At 40.2% G+C, this 16,531-nt stretch overlaps 1 protein-coding gene across 1 annotated transcript in view; it reads left to right on the forward strand.

Moving 5' to 3' along the window:
- Arl6IP1 (ADP-ribosylation factor-like 6 interacting protein 1) overlaps positions 1-16,531 on the forward strand; it is a 49,373-nt gene that overhangs the window by 19,052 nt on the left and 13,790 nt on the right. The window contains exons 3-5 of the mRNA XM_068372248.1: positions 1,069-1,156; positions 14,466-14,615; positions 15,042-15,126. Coding sequence (XP_068228349.1) covers positions 1,069-1,156; positions 14,466-14,615; positions 15,042-15,126 — 323 coding nt within the window. The remainder of the gene's footprint in view (positions 1-1,068; positions 1,157-14,465; positions 14,616-15,041; positions 15,127-16,531) is intronic.

Raw genomic sequence — 16,531 nt, forward strand, 5'->3', positions numbered from 1 at the left:
GTCGGCGCTGGTGGGCACACCCGCTACCTTCATGGCGATCGCTCATGAGTTTTTGAATTCTGTCGAGCCGTCGGAGACGTCAGCTATTATATATTCACCGGGTAAGTATATTCAAAAATTTATTTTATTATCAAAATATCATTTTTTGGCACTGACAACAAAAAAAGTAGATTTTGAGGTGTAAATATAGACTTAGTTTTCATGTCCAGAGTGAGAAAGTGGTGGAAAATAAGCAGAAATCTAAAAATTGAGATTCTATGGACAGATGAGAAGAGGGTGACGAAGAACTAATCAGAAGATCAGGAGATGTGCATGTAGCCTTACAAATACCAGTGAGAGGGCATAGTAAATCATGACAGAAAGGGACCCTATCACTAAGGAAATTCTATTCCTTGTGCAAAACATGTGTTACAGATGAAAGTGGGAAGGCCTTTGGGCACATCCAAGTCTATAAAGGGAAAAGCCGGCACAAATATGGCTATGATGATGACATTTGATGTGTTCAGACAAGATTTCCTCTTTATGTCATGACTTTTTTCTCTAATCATAGTATAAGCCTTTGTTCTCTCCTTTCAAGTTTTATTTTAGGTTTTAAATTGGATAAAATTATATCTGCTGCTGTTCACAGCCATCATATAATGTAACTTGTCTCAGATACAACTTTATCTTGTTAAAGATGGATCCAATTTGTAATTCAGTCTATTTATACCAATTTGTTTTTCTTCTGAAAACATATCTTTACCTATTGTGTGTTGGTGATAACCCCAATTATATTCAGATGGTTTGGAATTTTGACTGCCTCATAATTTTTTTTACGAAAATTTAACATTGCATATCATAGTACTTTTTATAGTTTAATCTGTAAAGGAAAAAAAAAACTATTGATGTGTGACTATGATTTTTTTTTTTTTTTTTTTTTTTTTTTTTTGAAATTAACATATCTTGAAATTATGGTACCTTAATTTTCATTGTGTAGACAAGGATTGTTATTTCTTTGTAGAGTCATTCATTACTATCATTACTATGTACAGAAATTTCAAATCAATCTCATTATTTGTTCCCTTTTAGGATGGTCTGGTATATTGAACCCTCAGTATTGACATTGATCTCCGTTACTGGTATAATCATAACTGTGTGTGATTACTTAGTCCCCCAGGTAAGTAATGGCATTTTGTAATAAATTGTAAGAAAGGGTATTATCTTTGTTGGTACCCCAATACAATATGTTCTTGTATCAATAATTTCATGTTTATTTATCTGCTCTGAGTATTATTTGTATACAACTTCATATTTGATAGTTGAACAAGGTTTTGAAAGCATGTTTTCATGTGGAAGTACAAATCTTCATCTTTTATATGGGTATGTCTTGGTACAACCTGGTTTAGTTACTGAAAATTGTCAATAAGGTAGTTCATAGTGTCAGGTAACTGAGTAGTATGTGTACCACCCTCATTGTTATTCAATTATGACTGAGTAAAGACTCGTCTAATGCTGTTGGAATTTTCAATATTTTGCATGAAGCGTTCTCCCTTAATTGATATTCTTCAGTGGCGAAAAATATTGTACCTGTAAATAACATTTGAAGGAAAATTATACATACATACATATACCAAGGCATTTCCCCCAATTTTGGGGGTAGCCGACATCAAACAAATGAAAAAAAAAGGGACCTCATTTATTTCTACCAATAGATATGAATACTCTACATTAAGCTCTCTTTACTGTTATAAGAGGTCTGCGGATTGTTATCCTCAGGGGAAGTGCAGTATTGAGAAGAGGTCCAATTATAATTTGACTCGTAGGAGATAATACTGTACTCCATGCGCTAATTTTTCCGATTTATTTATTTTGTTGCTCTGTAACCCCTGCTTCTTAGACTGGATCTGTTTCTCATTCCCTTCATTCTTAACAGGGATCAGAAAGGATGGCAGCAAATTGGTCTGCTCTCCATCAATGGTGGTTTTTACCTAGGAATGATGGACATTCCACAAATGGTCACTGGCTTTACCTGTTTCTGCTCTTGGGATGTTGGTATCCCTTGAGTGTTGTCAGTACCACGGAATTACAGTACTTTAGGCACATTCTTGTCCCTTTTCTTGTTCCGGGACTCTTCTTAAATGGCAATTCAAGAGCATTAAGCTACAGTCCTGCTGCTGTCAAAACCCATGCTCTGGCATCAAACCCCTTGCCTTCAATTACTTTTCCTGGTGCTGAAATAAATAGCACCCTTGTATTTTATTCGACGTTAATCTAGATTGTTACGGATGAGTTGAGGACCAGTTGGTGAAATTTTGGGAAGGAAACTTGCATTACATCCTTGCTTTCTTCTTCTGTCGGTGGTAGTTAGACTGAAGGAAATATAGTATGAAAGCCTAGAAAGGTGCCCAGCTAAAGAAGTTCCATCTGGTTTCCCACAGGCATTAGTATTCTTTGATGAATGGCAGTACTTGGAAACACTGTATCAGAGGTTCATGAACTTGTCCTACTACAGCTAATATTGTATGTGAGTCTATGCAACATTCTGTCTTGATTTTGAGTATACAGTACATGTATAAGCTTTACAGCTGCACAATATATACTCTCCGTCTCTATAAACGCTAACTTTTATGAATAGTACTTACCTGGCAGTTATATATATATAGCTGATATCTCTAAATCGGGAGAATTTTTCAAAACGAGGCAACCGCCTTTTGGTGGTTGGGAGGTAGGTGGTAACACCCGTCACAGGGTGGTCCAAGGAATCATTCCCGTGTCCAAGACTTCAGTTCATCTCTGCCGGCTGGATCGAAAACATCGTCGGTCCACCATTGAGAGTTTTTCGAATCATTTTCCCTTCTTCGCTTTTTGGACTTCGTTTGGTGAAGTACACTGATTTAGGGTTTTGGCAATCGTGTTTTATTATTGTTTATCATGAGTGATAACTTAATTTTCGTGTTTGTGCGAGTGATTTATGCAAGATGAGGTTACCGAAAGTGTCGGTTGATCCTCACAGTTTGTATGCAGAGGTTTTGTTTGTGCACTATATTTTAGTTGCGAAGTTTTTAATCCTTTTGACGGAAATACGTTCTGGCAACTCTATGGCGTCACAGTCTTGTGACGTAATCTTCATGTATGTCTTACAATTCTCTTTATTTGTTTTATGCAAAGAATGGGAGGAATTCCACTTATATAAGTTTTTTAACTTTTAATGTAAAATTTTAAAGAAATATTTGTCCATTTGGTATTCGTTCTTTAAATCATCGATCTAATTTCATAAATTAAATAGAACTAGCGTATGGTTAATTTGCGCTGTTACTCGTTACTATCGGTGCAGTCCCAACATGCCTTGGTAGCGTTCTTTCGATATGGGAATTAAAGTGTTGGCTATTATTCTCCAACAACAACTAATTTATATGGAAATTCTAGTTTTAGTAGCATTTTCATTTATATGTTCCTATTGTTTACATTTATATATATATAGATACGTTATTGCTATATCTGTTCTTTTTATCATTTCAACTCGCTTGTTTTTGAATTCCCTTTGAATTAATTGTGGATTACATTTGTTTTCCCTTTTTTCTGTTCATATTAATCTTTAACGTATAACTTTCCCAGCGTTTGTATGTAACTACCGGGTAGGTATTTATGACATTTAATTTTACCGGTGGTTATATGTAACTACCGGGTGAGTGTCTTCAACATCTTTTATTTTATTATGGAATGTCAGTTTTATATGCTATAAAAATATTTTGTTACAGTTTATATAGCAAGTACTAGAGACGTTTTTGCTTTCTCATTCAAGCCCGTGGCAGAAGAATAAGTTCTCTCACAACGGGCAGGACTAATTATGGTTTTTTGTGTAAGAGTTTAATAGTGCAAGTTTTCAGTGCTAAATTAGGCATTGGATTCTTTCAGCACAGGGACGTTGTTTTCCTAGCCTTAGACCTCTTCCAAGCTCCCCGGCCCATGGGAGAAGGAACGTCGATCGGCGAAAGGAAACGAGAGGCGTTAGCTCACGAGCAAACGCCCTCGCGAGCGTTCCTGTTAACGTTCCCAAGAATGCTCGCCCTTGCCATGGTAAAGCAAAGAGCGTTGAACGTTAAGATTCTTACACTGCTTTTAGAGTTTTGCATTGCATCCCTTTTGATTTTAATGGCAATTCTTAAGTCATAGATATTCTCTGCTAATATCAATGCTTACAAACCATCATTGACTCGGTTTTTGTCCCAGAGCGCCAGTCGGCCTTATGAACCCTCTGGTCGGAACCGAACGCGCCGAGCGGCATAATGAATATCTTTTTGCCTTAACGCTCGGCGCTAAGTCTTTCAAGACAGGACGAATGCAGCCTCGTCTTTCAGGGCAAATGCAACCTCGTCTTTCAGGGCGAATGCAGCCTCGTCTTTCAGGACGAATGCTGCCTCGTCTTTCAGGACGAATGCAGCCTCGTCTTTCAGAGCGAATGCTGCCTCGTCTGTCAGGACGAATGCAGCCTCGTCTTTCAGGGCGAATGCTGCCTTGTCTGTCAGGACGAATGCAGCCTCGTCTTTCAGGGCGAATGCTGCCTCGTCTTTCAGGACGAATGCTGCCTCGTCTTTCAGGACTAATGCAGCCTCGTTTTTCAGAGCGAATGCTGCCTCGTCTTTCAGGACGAATGCTGCCTCGTCTTTCAGGACGAATGCTGCCTCGTCTTTCAGGACGAATGCTGCCTCGTCTTTCAGGACGAATGCTGCCTCGTCTTTCAGGACTAATGCAGCCTCGTTTTTCAGAGCGAATGCTGCCTCGTCGGTCAGGACGAATGCAGCCTCGTTTTTCAGGGCGAATGCTGCCTCGTCTTTCAGGACGAATGCAGCCTCGTCTTTCAGAGCAAATGCAGCCTCGTCTTTCAGGGCGAATGGAGCCTCGTCTTTCAGGGCGAATGCTGCCTCGTCTTTCAGGACTAATGCAGCCTCGTCTTTCAGGGCGAATGCTGCCTCGCCTTTCAGGACGAATGCAGCCTCGTCTTTCAGGGCGAATGCTGCCTCGTCTTTCAGGACGAATGCAGCCTCGTCTTTCAGGGCGAATGCAGCCTCGTCTTTCAGGGCGAATGCAGCCTCGTCTTTCAGGACTAATGCTGCCTCGTCTTTCAGGACTTATGCAGCCTCGTCTTTCGGGACGAATGCAGCCTCGTCTTTCGGGGCGAATGCAGCCTCGTCTTTCAGGGCAAGTGCAGCCTCGTCTTTCGGGGCGAGTGCAGCCTCGTCTTTCGGGGCGAGTGCAGCCTCGTCTTTCGGGACGTGGGCAGCCTCGTCTTTCGGGACGTGGGCAGCCTCGTCTTTCGGGACGTGGGCAGCCTCGTCTTTCGGGACGTGGGCAGCCTCGTCTTTCGGGACGTGGGCAGCCTCGTCTTTCGGGACGTGGGCAGCCTCGTCTTTCGGGACGAGGGCAGCCTCGTCTTTCGGGACGAGGGCAGCCTCGTCTTTCGGGACGTGGGCAGCCTCGTCTTTCGGGACGAGGGCAGCCTCGTCTTTCAGGATGATAGGACGATCGCCGCCTTGTCCTTTCAGGGCGACGCCACGTCTTATAAGATCTTTGTCAAGGATGACTTTAGTGATCACTTTTCTCCTGTTGAATTGTTTGAGGTTAACAGAAGGAGAGGATCCTAAGTTCTGTTGCTCCATGTTCCCCACCCTCTGAGTTTTCACGTGGTCATTAATGTAGCTTTAAGAATATATTAATTTTTGTTTCTTAAAACAGAAACCTTTGATGACTAAAAACAGTAGGAGCCAGACTTTGCTACTTCTGGCGAGCCTGGGAGAGAGGAGCAGACCTTTGGTCCGTGTTTTTACTGGGATGGATGCGAAATCTTTTTCCTAGTGAATCCTCCTTTGTTAGTTACTCCGATAAGACTTTTCTGCCTAACCGACTTTGCAACTTCAATGTCTCTCTTTTGGGAGAGGGAGTCTTTTGTCCGGTCCTGGACGTAAATGCTCTTTACGCCTTCGTTCAGAAGTCAAAGTCCTCCATGGAGACATCAAATCTTTGGAGAAGAGGGGAGCAGACCTTTGGTCAGTACTTCTTCTGAAGGAGGATTACTTTTTCATTTTATAGGGAAACCTCCTTTAGCTTTTAGCTACAACGATTCTCTCTCCCAGTTCTAGAGAGGAGTCTAAGTGGCAGGGTATGCAATCAAACTTTATCTGAGGTTTGTTTGCAAGGAAGAATGGGTCAGTTTCGGGCGTGTGTTTTGGTCTCAGCTCCGCCCCTCTCATGTTCACGTAATTAGGTCTTCCTGTCAGCAAGAAGAGTCTCTTCTGACACCAGGACGCTCAGCACCTTGTCTTTTAGTACGTTCAGCGTCTCGCTCTGTTAACCTCTCGGCTCCCCGTCTTACAGGATTATCGGCGCCACGTCTTACAGGACGATCGGCGCCTCGTCTTTCAGGATGCTCGATGTCGAATTTCTAGCATGAGGCATGGCTTTGAACATGAGAATCTAGGACTTCGTGATGACACTAGTCGAATCGTGTGTCGAGATCAAGGACGCCTTCGTTCTGATTTCTTGGATCTAGAAAGGAGGTTTGTTCTAGGGCAAGAGACATCGGGACAAACATGCTCAGCAGGAAGAGACTTGTTTTTCCCTCAGAATGGTCTCTCAACCCGCAAGTCTGTCAGTCTCTGGATGTTGCGGGGCAGACCTGTAACAGACCTTTTTGCCTCCAACTGGAAGAAGAGGATCCCCTACTGCTGCTCCCTAGTCCCGGACGAGGAAGTTCTAGCAGTGGACTCCTTCCTGATGGATTGGACAGGGGTGGCCATGTTTGCGTTGCCCCCGTTCGAGATCATCAATCTGGTCTTCAGGAAATTCGCTCTCCTCGATTCGGGGTGAATGATCCTAGTGGCTCCATTCTGGCCTGCTAGGGAATGGTTTTCGGAAGTGATGGGCATGTTGATGGACTTCCCAAGAAGACTTCGGCAAGTCCAGATCTTCTCAAACAGCCCCACTTCGAGAGGTATCATCTTACCCCCCTTGCTCTCAACTGACTTCCTTCAGACTGACTAGAAGCTTGTCAGATCTCAAGGCTTTTCGGCACAAACGACGAAATCTATCGCCAGAGCAAGGAGGATCTCTTCACAAGAGTCTACCGATCTAGGTGGGAGACCTTTAGAGCTTGGTGCAGGCGGCACAGGTTTTCTCATCCACTACCTTTCTGAGCCAGATTGCAGACTTCTTCTTGTACCTCAGACAGGATGCTAAGCTGGCTGTATCTACCATCAATGGATACAGCAGTATGCTCTCTGCCGTCTTTAGGCATAGAGGCCTAGAGTTGTCCCAAAATCAAGGTTTGCAGGACCTCATTGGGTCTTTTCAGACGGCGTAATAGGTACTCTTAAACCTGGATGTGGTGTTTAAGTTTCTGTGCTCCGAGAAATTTGAACCTATCTCGCTATCCTCTCTTCGGGTTGTAGCAAAGAAAACCCTCTCCGTTATGACTCTAGCGAATGCCAAGAGGTCAGCGAAGTCCAGGCGATTGGGAAGAGGGTGAACTTCAATTAGGATAGGGCAGTTTGTGGCTTAAGGTTCATCTTTCTCGTAAAGAGCGAGAACCCTTCGTAACCCTGTCCTACGACGTTTGATGTCATTAACCTCACGAACCTAGTGGGTTGAGAGAAGGAAAGACTCCTCTGTTCAGTTAGGTCCCTCAAAGTTTTTTTTTGGCTCACACTATGAACGTGAGCTGTGCATCCAACTTGTTTTGGTGTTCAGTGAAAGGTCCGCCAAAAAACCCGTCTAAGTATGCTTTGTCGTGTTTCTTGAGGGAGAAAATTAGGGAAGCCCACCTCTTATGTGAGGAGGAACACTTCGCCCTGTTGAAATTTCGGGCTCACGAAGTGAGAGCCATTGCTACCTCTCTGGCATATCAGGAATATATGTTAGTTAGGCTATTCATGGATGCTATTTTCTGGAGGAGCAACTCTGTCTTCGCTACTCATTAACTTAGAGAGGTGAGAGTAGACTTTGGCAAGTGCTATACCTTGGGCCCATACATCGCTGCGGTTTCTGTATTAGGCAAGGAGTTTATAACCCCACTCAACCTTGGTTTATATGCATGTATGAGGGTTTGTGTTTTTATGTTGGTCTGTGGACTTCGTCTTGTGGTGCGGTTCCCTCAGTCTAGATAGATAGTTTATGTCTATGTTGCAGGGTTAGGTGGTTAGTTTGAGTAAGGTTGCAGTTTTTATTACATGGGGCGAAGGTAGTTTCTGAAGTCTAGTCAAGTTGTTGGTCTTATCCCTTTGACAGACTCAATTGAGTTTTTTGCAGCTTTGCAGGCTTACTCCTGGATAACTCCTAAGGGAAAGCCACTCTAAAGGCTGTACCTTTGAATCAGCTACCTTAGCAGGCAAGGAATCAAGGTGTTTTTATCTCCTACAACTCTTTTGTTGTTTCCCCAACGATGTTTACTGTCTGTTTCCCTCCTCCAAATGTGTGAATCAGCTATATATATATAACTGCTAGGTAAGTACTATTCATAAAAATGGAGTTTTTATGATAAAACAAAGTTTTATGAATACTTACCTGGCAGTTATATATATATACTAAGGCCCACCCACCTCCCCTCAGGAGACAGGTCGGGCATAGATGAACTGAAGTCTTGGACACGGGAATGATTCCTTGGACCACCCTGTGACGGGTGTTACCACCTACCTCCCAACCACCACAAGGCGGTTGCCTCGTTTTGAAAAATTCTGCCGATTTAGAGATATTAGCTATATATATATAACTGTCAGGTAAGTATTCATAAAACTTTGTTTTATCATAAAAACTCCATTTTAATAAACATAATTGATGATAGGTACGGTGAGATATCATACTCCTCACAACGGTTATTTAAATTTGGCGTTTTCTCTGTGTAGAAAGTTAATCAAACCAGTAGTTATTAGATTACAATGCCATAAAAACTTTACAATAATTTTAGTTGAAACTTCGTTCACCCCCACAGAGTTTTAAAGGAATGGTATAAGCCACTCCAACCACTAAAGTAATGTGAGGGCAATCAGAAACGCTTACTTTAGCGAGTGGAGGAATATTAGTATCAGAACAACCTGCTTGGTCTTCAGTCTTACAGCCTAGCAGTCTAATAGTGACTGGAATTGTGGAATGCTAGGGTTAAGCAGCAGAAGGAACTAAAGTATGTAGAGATTTTGAGGATCTTTGTGAGGCTTTTGAATCTTTTGAGTGCAGTGTACTTTAAAATTTTGAATCTGCTGAGTGCAGTGTACTTTCAGAACCCTTTCTGAATGAAACACTATATTATACTGTATTATATTTACCTCAGGATGTGGGTTAAGTTAAGTGTGGCTACTGAGAGCGAATGGCCTGAATTGCCATTATTAAGGAGGAGATTCACTGGACTTCTGATGTAACAGGAGTCAGCTGGTGTTAGGAGCTTGTGAAGCTCGTCACTATTTGTGTTGTCCAAAGCTAGAGGCATTATCATCATTGTCGTCATCCCCACTAATGTACAAATCTATGAATTATATAAGAAGCAAAATTACTACCAAAGTTCTGGAACTAAAATAAACTGTGCATCACCATTATTACATTTGTTACAGTTGATAATTGTGATTGATTTTAAAATGAATATTAAATACCACTCTATATTTGCAGATAAGCAATAGATAAATAAACTTATCATTTCTTTTGTAAACAAGGAGCCTAACCACTTAGGCTCAAACTTTCTGAAACACTAGAATTAACTGGTCAGTAAATTCTTTCAATAACACTTGAGAATTTATTAGCCACAAAGAGTCATGAGTTAATTATCTGGCAGACCATGCATTAGAAATGTTCGTTTTATAATGTACTGATGAATGAACTCCAAATATTGCATTTTATTCTATAACAAAGTTAGATAACTGATTAATCTAATACATGTCAGTGATTGAGTTAAAACTTTAAACCACATAGTCATTTTAATTGAAAGGGATAACCACTTACTATAAAGGATAACCTCAATTTAAAGACTTTCTATTTTAGAGTCACATTTATATCGCCCTCCAAGATGAGGTCAGGTAATTGATTATCCTTATAACAGTTAGCACCACATTGTGTTAAAGAGGGTCTAATTCATAATGAAGTTGGAGAGTTGAGGTGAGGAAACTTCCTTGGAAGTAGCTACTTTTTCAATTTGATGTGACAGGATATTTCCAAAATTTCTTTAAATCCTTTATTAGTGTTAATGTCAGCAATAAGGTTATGTAAAAATTGCAAAGGTTGTACTTTCTCTCTTTCATCTCTGAGTTTCCTCTTACTCAATTTCCTGTACTCTAGAACCTTAGTGAGCATCAGCTGATTTCTCGGTTTGTTTACGTTTTTGAGAAGGGTTTAGCAGCAGGAATGTGTAGACTCGTATCAGATTTGTATTCATTAGCACACAGTTTACTTTACGCGAGACAAGCTAATGGCCAAACTTTTAACCCTTTTACTCCCAAAGGACGTACTGGTACGTTTCACAAAACCCATCCCTTTACCCCCATGGACGTACCGGTACGTCCTTGCAAAAAACTGCTATAAACATTTTTTTTTTCTTCATATTTTTGAATTTTTTTTTTAGAAAATTCAGGCATTTTCCAAGAGAATGAGACCAACCTGACCTCTCTATGACAAAAATTAAGGCTGTTAGAGCAATTTAAAAAAAATATACTGCAAAATGTGCTGGGGAAAAAATAACCCCCTGGGGGTTAAGGGTTGGAAATTTCCAAATAGCCTGGAGGTAAAAGGGTTAAGCAAACTGATAAAACACTTGATAAAAACGATCTAAATTATTTGTAATTTTGTTTACCTCATAATTAATGATTCCTTCTTACAATAATGTCATACCATCCACATGAGTAATATTAGACTACCACCTTTAGGGTGAGAAGCACCTTCAGTACTTTATTGAGCAGAGGGGAATTAGGATCAGCCTAACCTACTCGGTCTTCTGCCTCACAACTTAGTTTAGTCTTATATAGTGACTAGAATTGTGGGTAGTATTGATTTGGAGGCAGAAGGAACTAGTGTGTTAAGATTTTGAGGCTTTGTGTAAGTCTTTTGAATCTTTGGAGCACAGTACGTTCGTATTCCAGAACCTCTACTGAATGAATTTCTATTAATACATTAGAATGATTATGGTGATTTGGGTTAGGTAGGGTCATGATTTGATAAGGACCAGAATTACCAAGCTAAGAAAGGATTCTCTGGACCTCTAAAGATGGCTGAATTTGTGTGTTGTCTAAAAGTGGAGGCGGGTCAATATCGTCGTCATCTCAGTTATAATCAACTAGACTAGTCTTCCACTTCTTCCCTGAACTAACATCAAGAATCTTTTTCCGCTTAGAATTGTTACCTTGATCGGCAACCACTGAAAGCACTTTTCCTTGAGTGTTGCCAAAATTAATATAGGGTGGGTTATTACTGTACTTTTTTTTTTTTCCTATGCTTATCCTTAAAGGTAGGGAGACTCACTTAGTTGTGATTAGGATGTCCCCTTGAATTGAACTGCTTTGTTCTTTGTCTTCCCTGGAAATTTCAGTCTCCTTGAGCCCATACAAGAACAAAGATGATGACTATCTGCCTATAAGTCGGACAAGTAGGCTGATATGACCTGGTCTGTACTTGGTAAGTACCTGGTACATGTCCATTACCCCAAAGGGGAGAGCTGTCCGGAATGAAATACCTGGCGAATGGGGATCAATGAGCTGGTGTACATTCCACCATCCTCACCCTCTTTAGGGAGAACTTGTACTACTTAAACATATCTAATTTAATAAGAATGGAGGTCAGAAGTGTAGTACTACTTAAACAGATCTAGTTTGATAAGAAAGGAGGTCAGAAGTGTAACGTAACCAGCATTAAATTAGATCCAGCAAGAAATAGTATGATCACTTCATCCCCAAGAGAGGATAGGAGAGAGGGAGCAGAAGGCCCAGTAATTTTACCTTTTATTCCAGACTTAAATCTACACGTTACCATAGACAAACTGCTTCCTGTGTCTTGAGTTGCTACCACAGCACCAAGAACAAAAGTGTCAAGGGACTTGTGGGTATGCTCCTGTAGCTAAGAGACCATGAAGGTGGTTTAGCTTATCCAAACTCCTGCCTCTAACAAGATTTCTGGTAAAGGCTAAAGTTGGTCTTAGAACACAGACTCTGTGGTCTTAGCTAGTACCCAGACCCTCTGAAAATTGAGGCGTATCCTCAACGAATCATTTCATGAAGCCATAAAGAGATTGTGTTCTTTGACATTTCTTCCTTGGTTCTACCAGTGCTAAGGGAAAGGTGTTAACACTCAGGTCTGGTGTAGAGTTCTCTTCAGATAACATGAAGAGCCCTCATGGAATACAAAAGCATCTCTTCATTATTACCACCCAACACTTTGTGTAGGGAGGTATGGAGATCTCAAACCTGGGGTTGTTTATAGACACGTCTGAATTTTTGCCACAAACTCTGGCATGAACTGAAAGAGTCCTTCCAACCTTCAGCGTGGATTATAACATAAGAGAGACTGTGAAACTCGCTTTCTTCACTGATGCCAAGGCTAGTAAAAAGACAGTATTGAAAATTGGTTCTCTATCTGATAACCTCAAAAGCCAATACTGGGTATGCGTAAAAGCCTCGAGAACAATGTTCATGTCCACAGGCCCAAGGGTGGGCAAGGCTTCTTGAAGCTCCTCATGAGTAGACAACTCCCTTGAGGAGAATAGGTCTATGCCCTTCAGTCAAAAGACTACCCAAGGTTGAGTGGAAGCCTTTTACAGCTGCGATTGAGAAGTGCTTCGATTGGCGGAGGAATATGAAGAAGTTTCTGCACAAGGGATGCTTTGACTGGAGAAGTACCCCTTCTATGATACCAGTTGCTGAAGATTGCCCACTTTCGCTGGTGAACAACCACTTTGATTGTTAGCTGTAGATGACTGACGCAGGTATCCAGACATTTCCTGTACAGTACCTTGTAAAATGCCTTTAACTTGGAGGAGATGCTGGATAGTCTACAACAGTGAAAAGCAAGAAAATTCATGGTATGGTGGTACCTCTGAAGGTGTGGGTGACAGAGAAGTTTGTCCATAGAAGTAGTTCTCTGAGGACCTCGATTAGAAAAGCTAACAAATACCACTCAGCATGGGGTCCTCTGGGAGCCACCAGGGTCATCCTGAGACCCGGTGGGATCACAGTTAATCAGGTTGAATGGAGGGAAGATGTAGACGTCCAGGTGATCTAATGGGTGTTGGAAGGCCTTTTCAAATATGACCCATGGGTCAGAAATGGGTAAGCAAACCACTGGGAGTTCCTGTTCAACCATGTGGCGAAAAGGTCTATTTTTGTTGATCCCCACAGGGCAATAAGCCTCTCCAATACACAAGGGTTTAGAGACCATCCCGATTCTACAACCTGCTTCTGGCAACTGACCTTTTCTGCTAGGATATTTGTCTTGTCCGAAATGTATCTGGCTGACTACTCTACATCGTGGTGTACAGCCCAGATATGCATTTGCTTTGTTAACTTACATGGATAGCAAAACCGTTCCCCTTGTTTGTTGATGTAGGTTATTATGGTGGGGTTGTTGATCATCAACACTACTAAGTCCTCACTTCGCCTCTTCACAAATCAAGTTTTGATCACTTTCAAGGAAGAAAACTGAATCTTCCAGGGTACGTCTAGCACACCAAGCAGTAAGCTTCTCTAATCAAAGGACGACAGTTTTTTGATGCATAAGAACAAATGACAAATTTTTAAAGTAATTTGTACTTTTCTCAGCCATAAAACCCTGAGTCCTTTAATCCAACTTCCCTCCCCAACCACCCTTTTCAGTCCTGGGGTGAAAGATCAAAAGTGAGGAATTTCTGACTGGAAGGGGAGCTGGGCTCCTTTCCCTGCACCCTCGCCAGTAGAATATCCACTCTTTATCCAACTTTATTGACTAATTACATCTCACTCTAAAAAAATCTTCCTAACTAAAGGATTCAGGTTTGTATGGCTAGGCAAATACAAATTGCTTTTAAAAATTTGTCAATTTAAAGGATGAAGAGTTTGTATACATGTAGAAAAATAGCAATGTAATAACAATCATAATGATAATTAATTATCACTACAGAAATGTTACTCATAAGTTAGCGGTTGACCTCAAGGGTCTAATAATCTTTTAAAGTCTTCCAATTGTGTTTATTGTTCTTATTGTAGCTACATGAAAAGTTGCAGTTTTTAAGATTTCAAAAACTATTGCATCTGCCTGCTTTTGCACAAATGTTGGGTGTCTCATAATACTGTTGTTATTCAGTGGCCGTCAGATTTTTAAAGATCTAATTATAGTATAGTTATAACTTTGAAGGAAAAGAATTTATTATTTGTTGCTGATGGTGAATTTGACTGAGAAAACTAAGGTATTTGGAGTTGCAAATGCAGGACAGTAAATTGGATAGACTCCCTTCACTCTTGTACTTATCTCTAAATCTGGAACCCATCTTCCAGGTTGTACCATGGATAGTAGGAGCTCACCACTGGACAGGCGCCCATGAACGAAGGTATGAACAGATCATCACTTCAATGGCTTCACTTTGTGGAATGGCCTCTTCTGTCACCAATACCCTGAAGTCAATGAAAGAGTCAAAGCCTAGAGTGGTTAGTATTTTTATTTTAGAATTTATACCTTAATGAAATAAATATCAGGGAAGAAACTTTGTTCTCCCTTCCATGCATTACTTTTGCAAAGTCAAGGTTTAGTTTAACTTTGGTTTAATTTACTTAGATACAGCTTTGTAATTATGAATTCCATGATTCATATTACACACTTGGTTTCTGACAGCCAGTATCCTGCATCAACCCTTTTTTACAAGCAGAACAAATGGTTTTCAACTTCATCTTTCTTAGTTTTTAGGGAAATAATTATAATACTGTATCTGACATCACTACTTTGAATATATTTAATTTCTTAGCATTGTCAGCTAACTGTTAGTGATTTTGAGTACAAACTGGTGCTAAGGTTTTGTTCTTCCAATTTAAGTAACTGAATATACATTTAAGTTGTCATATTTCTTTTGTTAACAGTACTTCGTAGTGGTGACGGGAGGCCTAATATTCTTTGCATGGCTTGGCAATACCATTGACAACTTGCTTCTGACATATCTCATTGGTAAGTGAAAACGAATTTTGTTTATATTTATTTCATTTTGAAATTAATGTGAATCAGCTATTTTTATACTTTTCATTCAAGATATTTCAAATGTTATAGTTTAAAATTGTATGAATAGAATAATGTCCAGGTGCAGTTATTTCTTTGTGTTTACAAATTTAGGAGATACCAATGCACTACTGTTATCTTTCTGGTGGTTCTTCCTTGATGATATAAGTTATCGCATTGATGGTGCATATATGACAGTACTTGACCCCTGTATATTTTATGGGAAATATTGTAGATCCATGAAAATTGAATACTAGATGTTTTTGTGAAGAAGTTGTTGTTATCTTTCCACAGGCTTCTTTTATTGTTGCTCAAATATGAGAGATCCTTATAGTTTTGTGTGTCTTAACAGATGTTGCCTTTCTGGATCATGCACTTATTCTTGATGTGGTGTTTTGTTTATGAATTTCATTGCTTAGACTTTTCCCTAATTTTACTTCGGCTCTTAAGTGAAGCACATACGAGTGACCCAAGTTTAAAACCTTTACTTGTAATAAAGGAAAAAAACTGATGATTTATTTCTACTCTGCCGTAGTGTTGCTATAATCTTGATACTGTGGTTGGATTAGTTTCCCGGAAACCAGGTGCTGGTTGTCTTGTCAAGGATTTCATAGGCAGGTTTTTTTTTTCATTTTGATACCTCTGAAAATCATAATTTTGTTGATTTGAATATTTATATTAGAATTAGAAAAAGAAAGAAGATTTTACATGAAACCTTAATGTAGTACCCAAAGGCTGGCATGCCTTCATCATCATTAATGACCCATATCTTTGAACATCCTCTCTGACATTCACAATACAATAAGAAATTACAGTAATTTATTATTTTCAATATACTTACCCGGTGATTATATAGCTGCAACTCTGTTGCTCGACAGACAACTCTACGGAAAAACTCGCCAGCGATCGCTACACAGGTTGCGGGTGTGCCCAACAGCGCCATCTGTCGTCCAGATACCCAGTACTCAATGTAAACAAAGACTCAATTTTCTCTCTGTCGAGGTGTCGACAAGACGTACTTTACTCGCTGTTGCTAAACTGGAGTTTTTCACATCTATTTGGTGAAGTACTATATTCTAGTTTTGAGCTTTCGCTATGCAGGTGTTTTATCTTCATCTTAAATCTTGAACTCGTTTTGGATAGATTTAATTATGGTGACAAAGAGAGTATGGACTTTCTTTCACTTTTAAATGGCCGACCCTTCCCTTAGACGGAAGTGTGTTTAGGCTTTTAGTAATTATCTTATCACGTTATAAATTATTTTTTAGATTTTCCTCTATATATTTTATATCTCTCCGCCTTTATTAGGCCTCTTCGATTAACTTTCCATTTATTATAAACAAATAAAAATAAATTT

This window comes from Palaemon carinicauda, chromosome 4 (assembly GCF_036898095.1).
Source record: "Palaemon carinicauda isolate YSFRI2023 chromosome 4, ASM3689809v2, whole genome shotgun sequence".
Taxonomy (NCBI): Eukaryota; Metazoa; Arthropoda; class Malacostraca; order Decapoda; family Palaemonidae; genus Palaemon; species Palaemon carinicauda.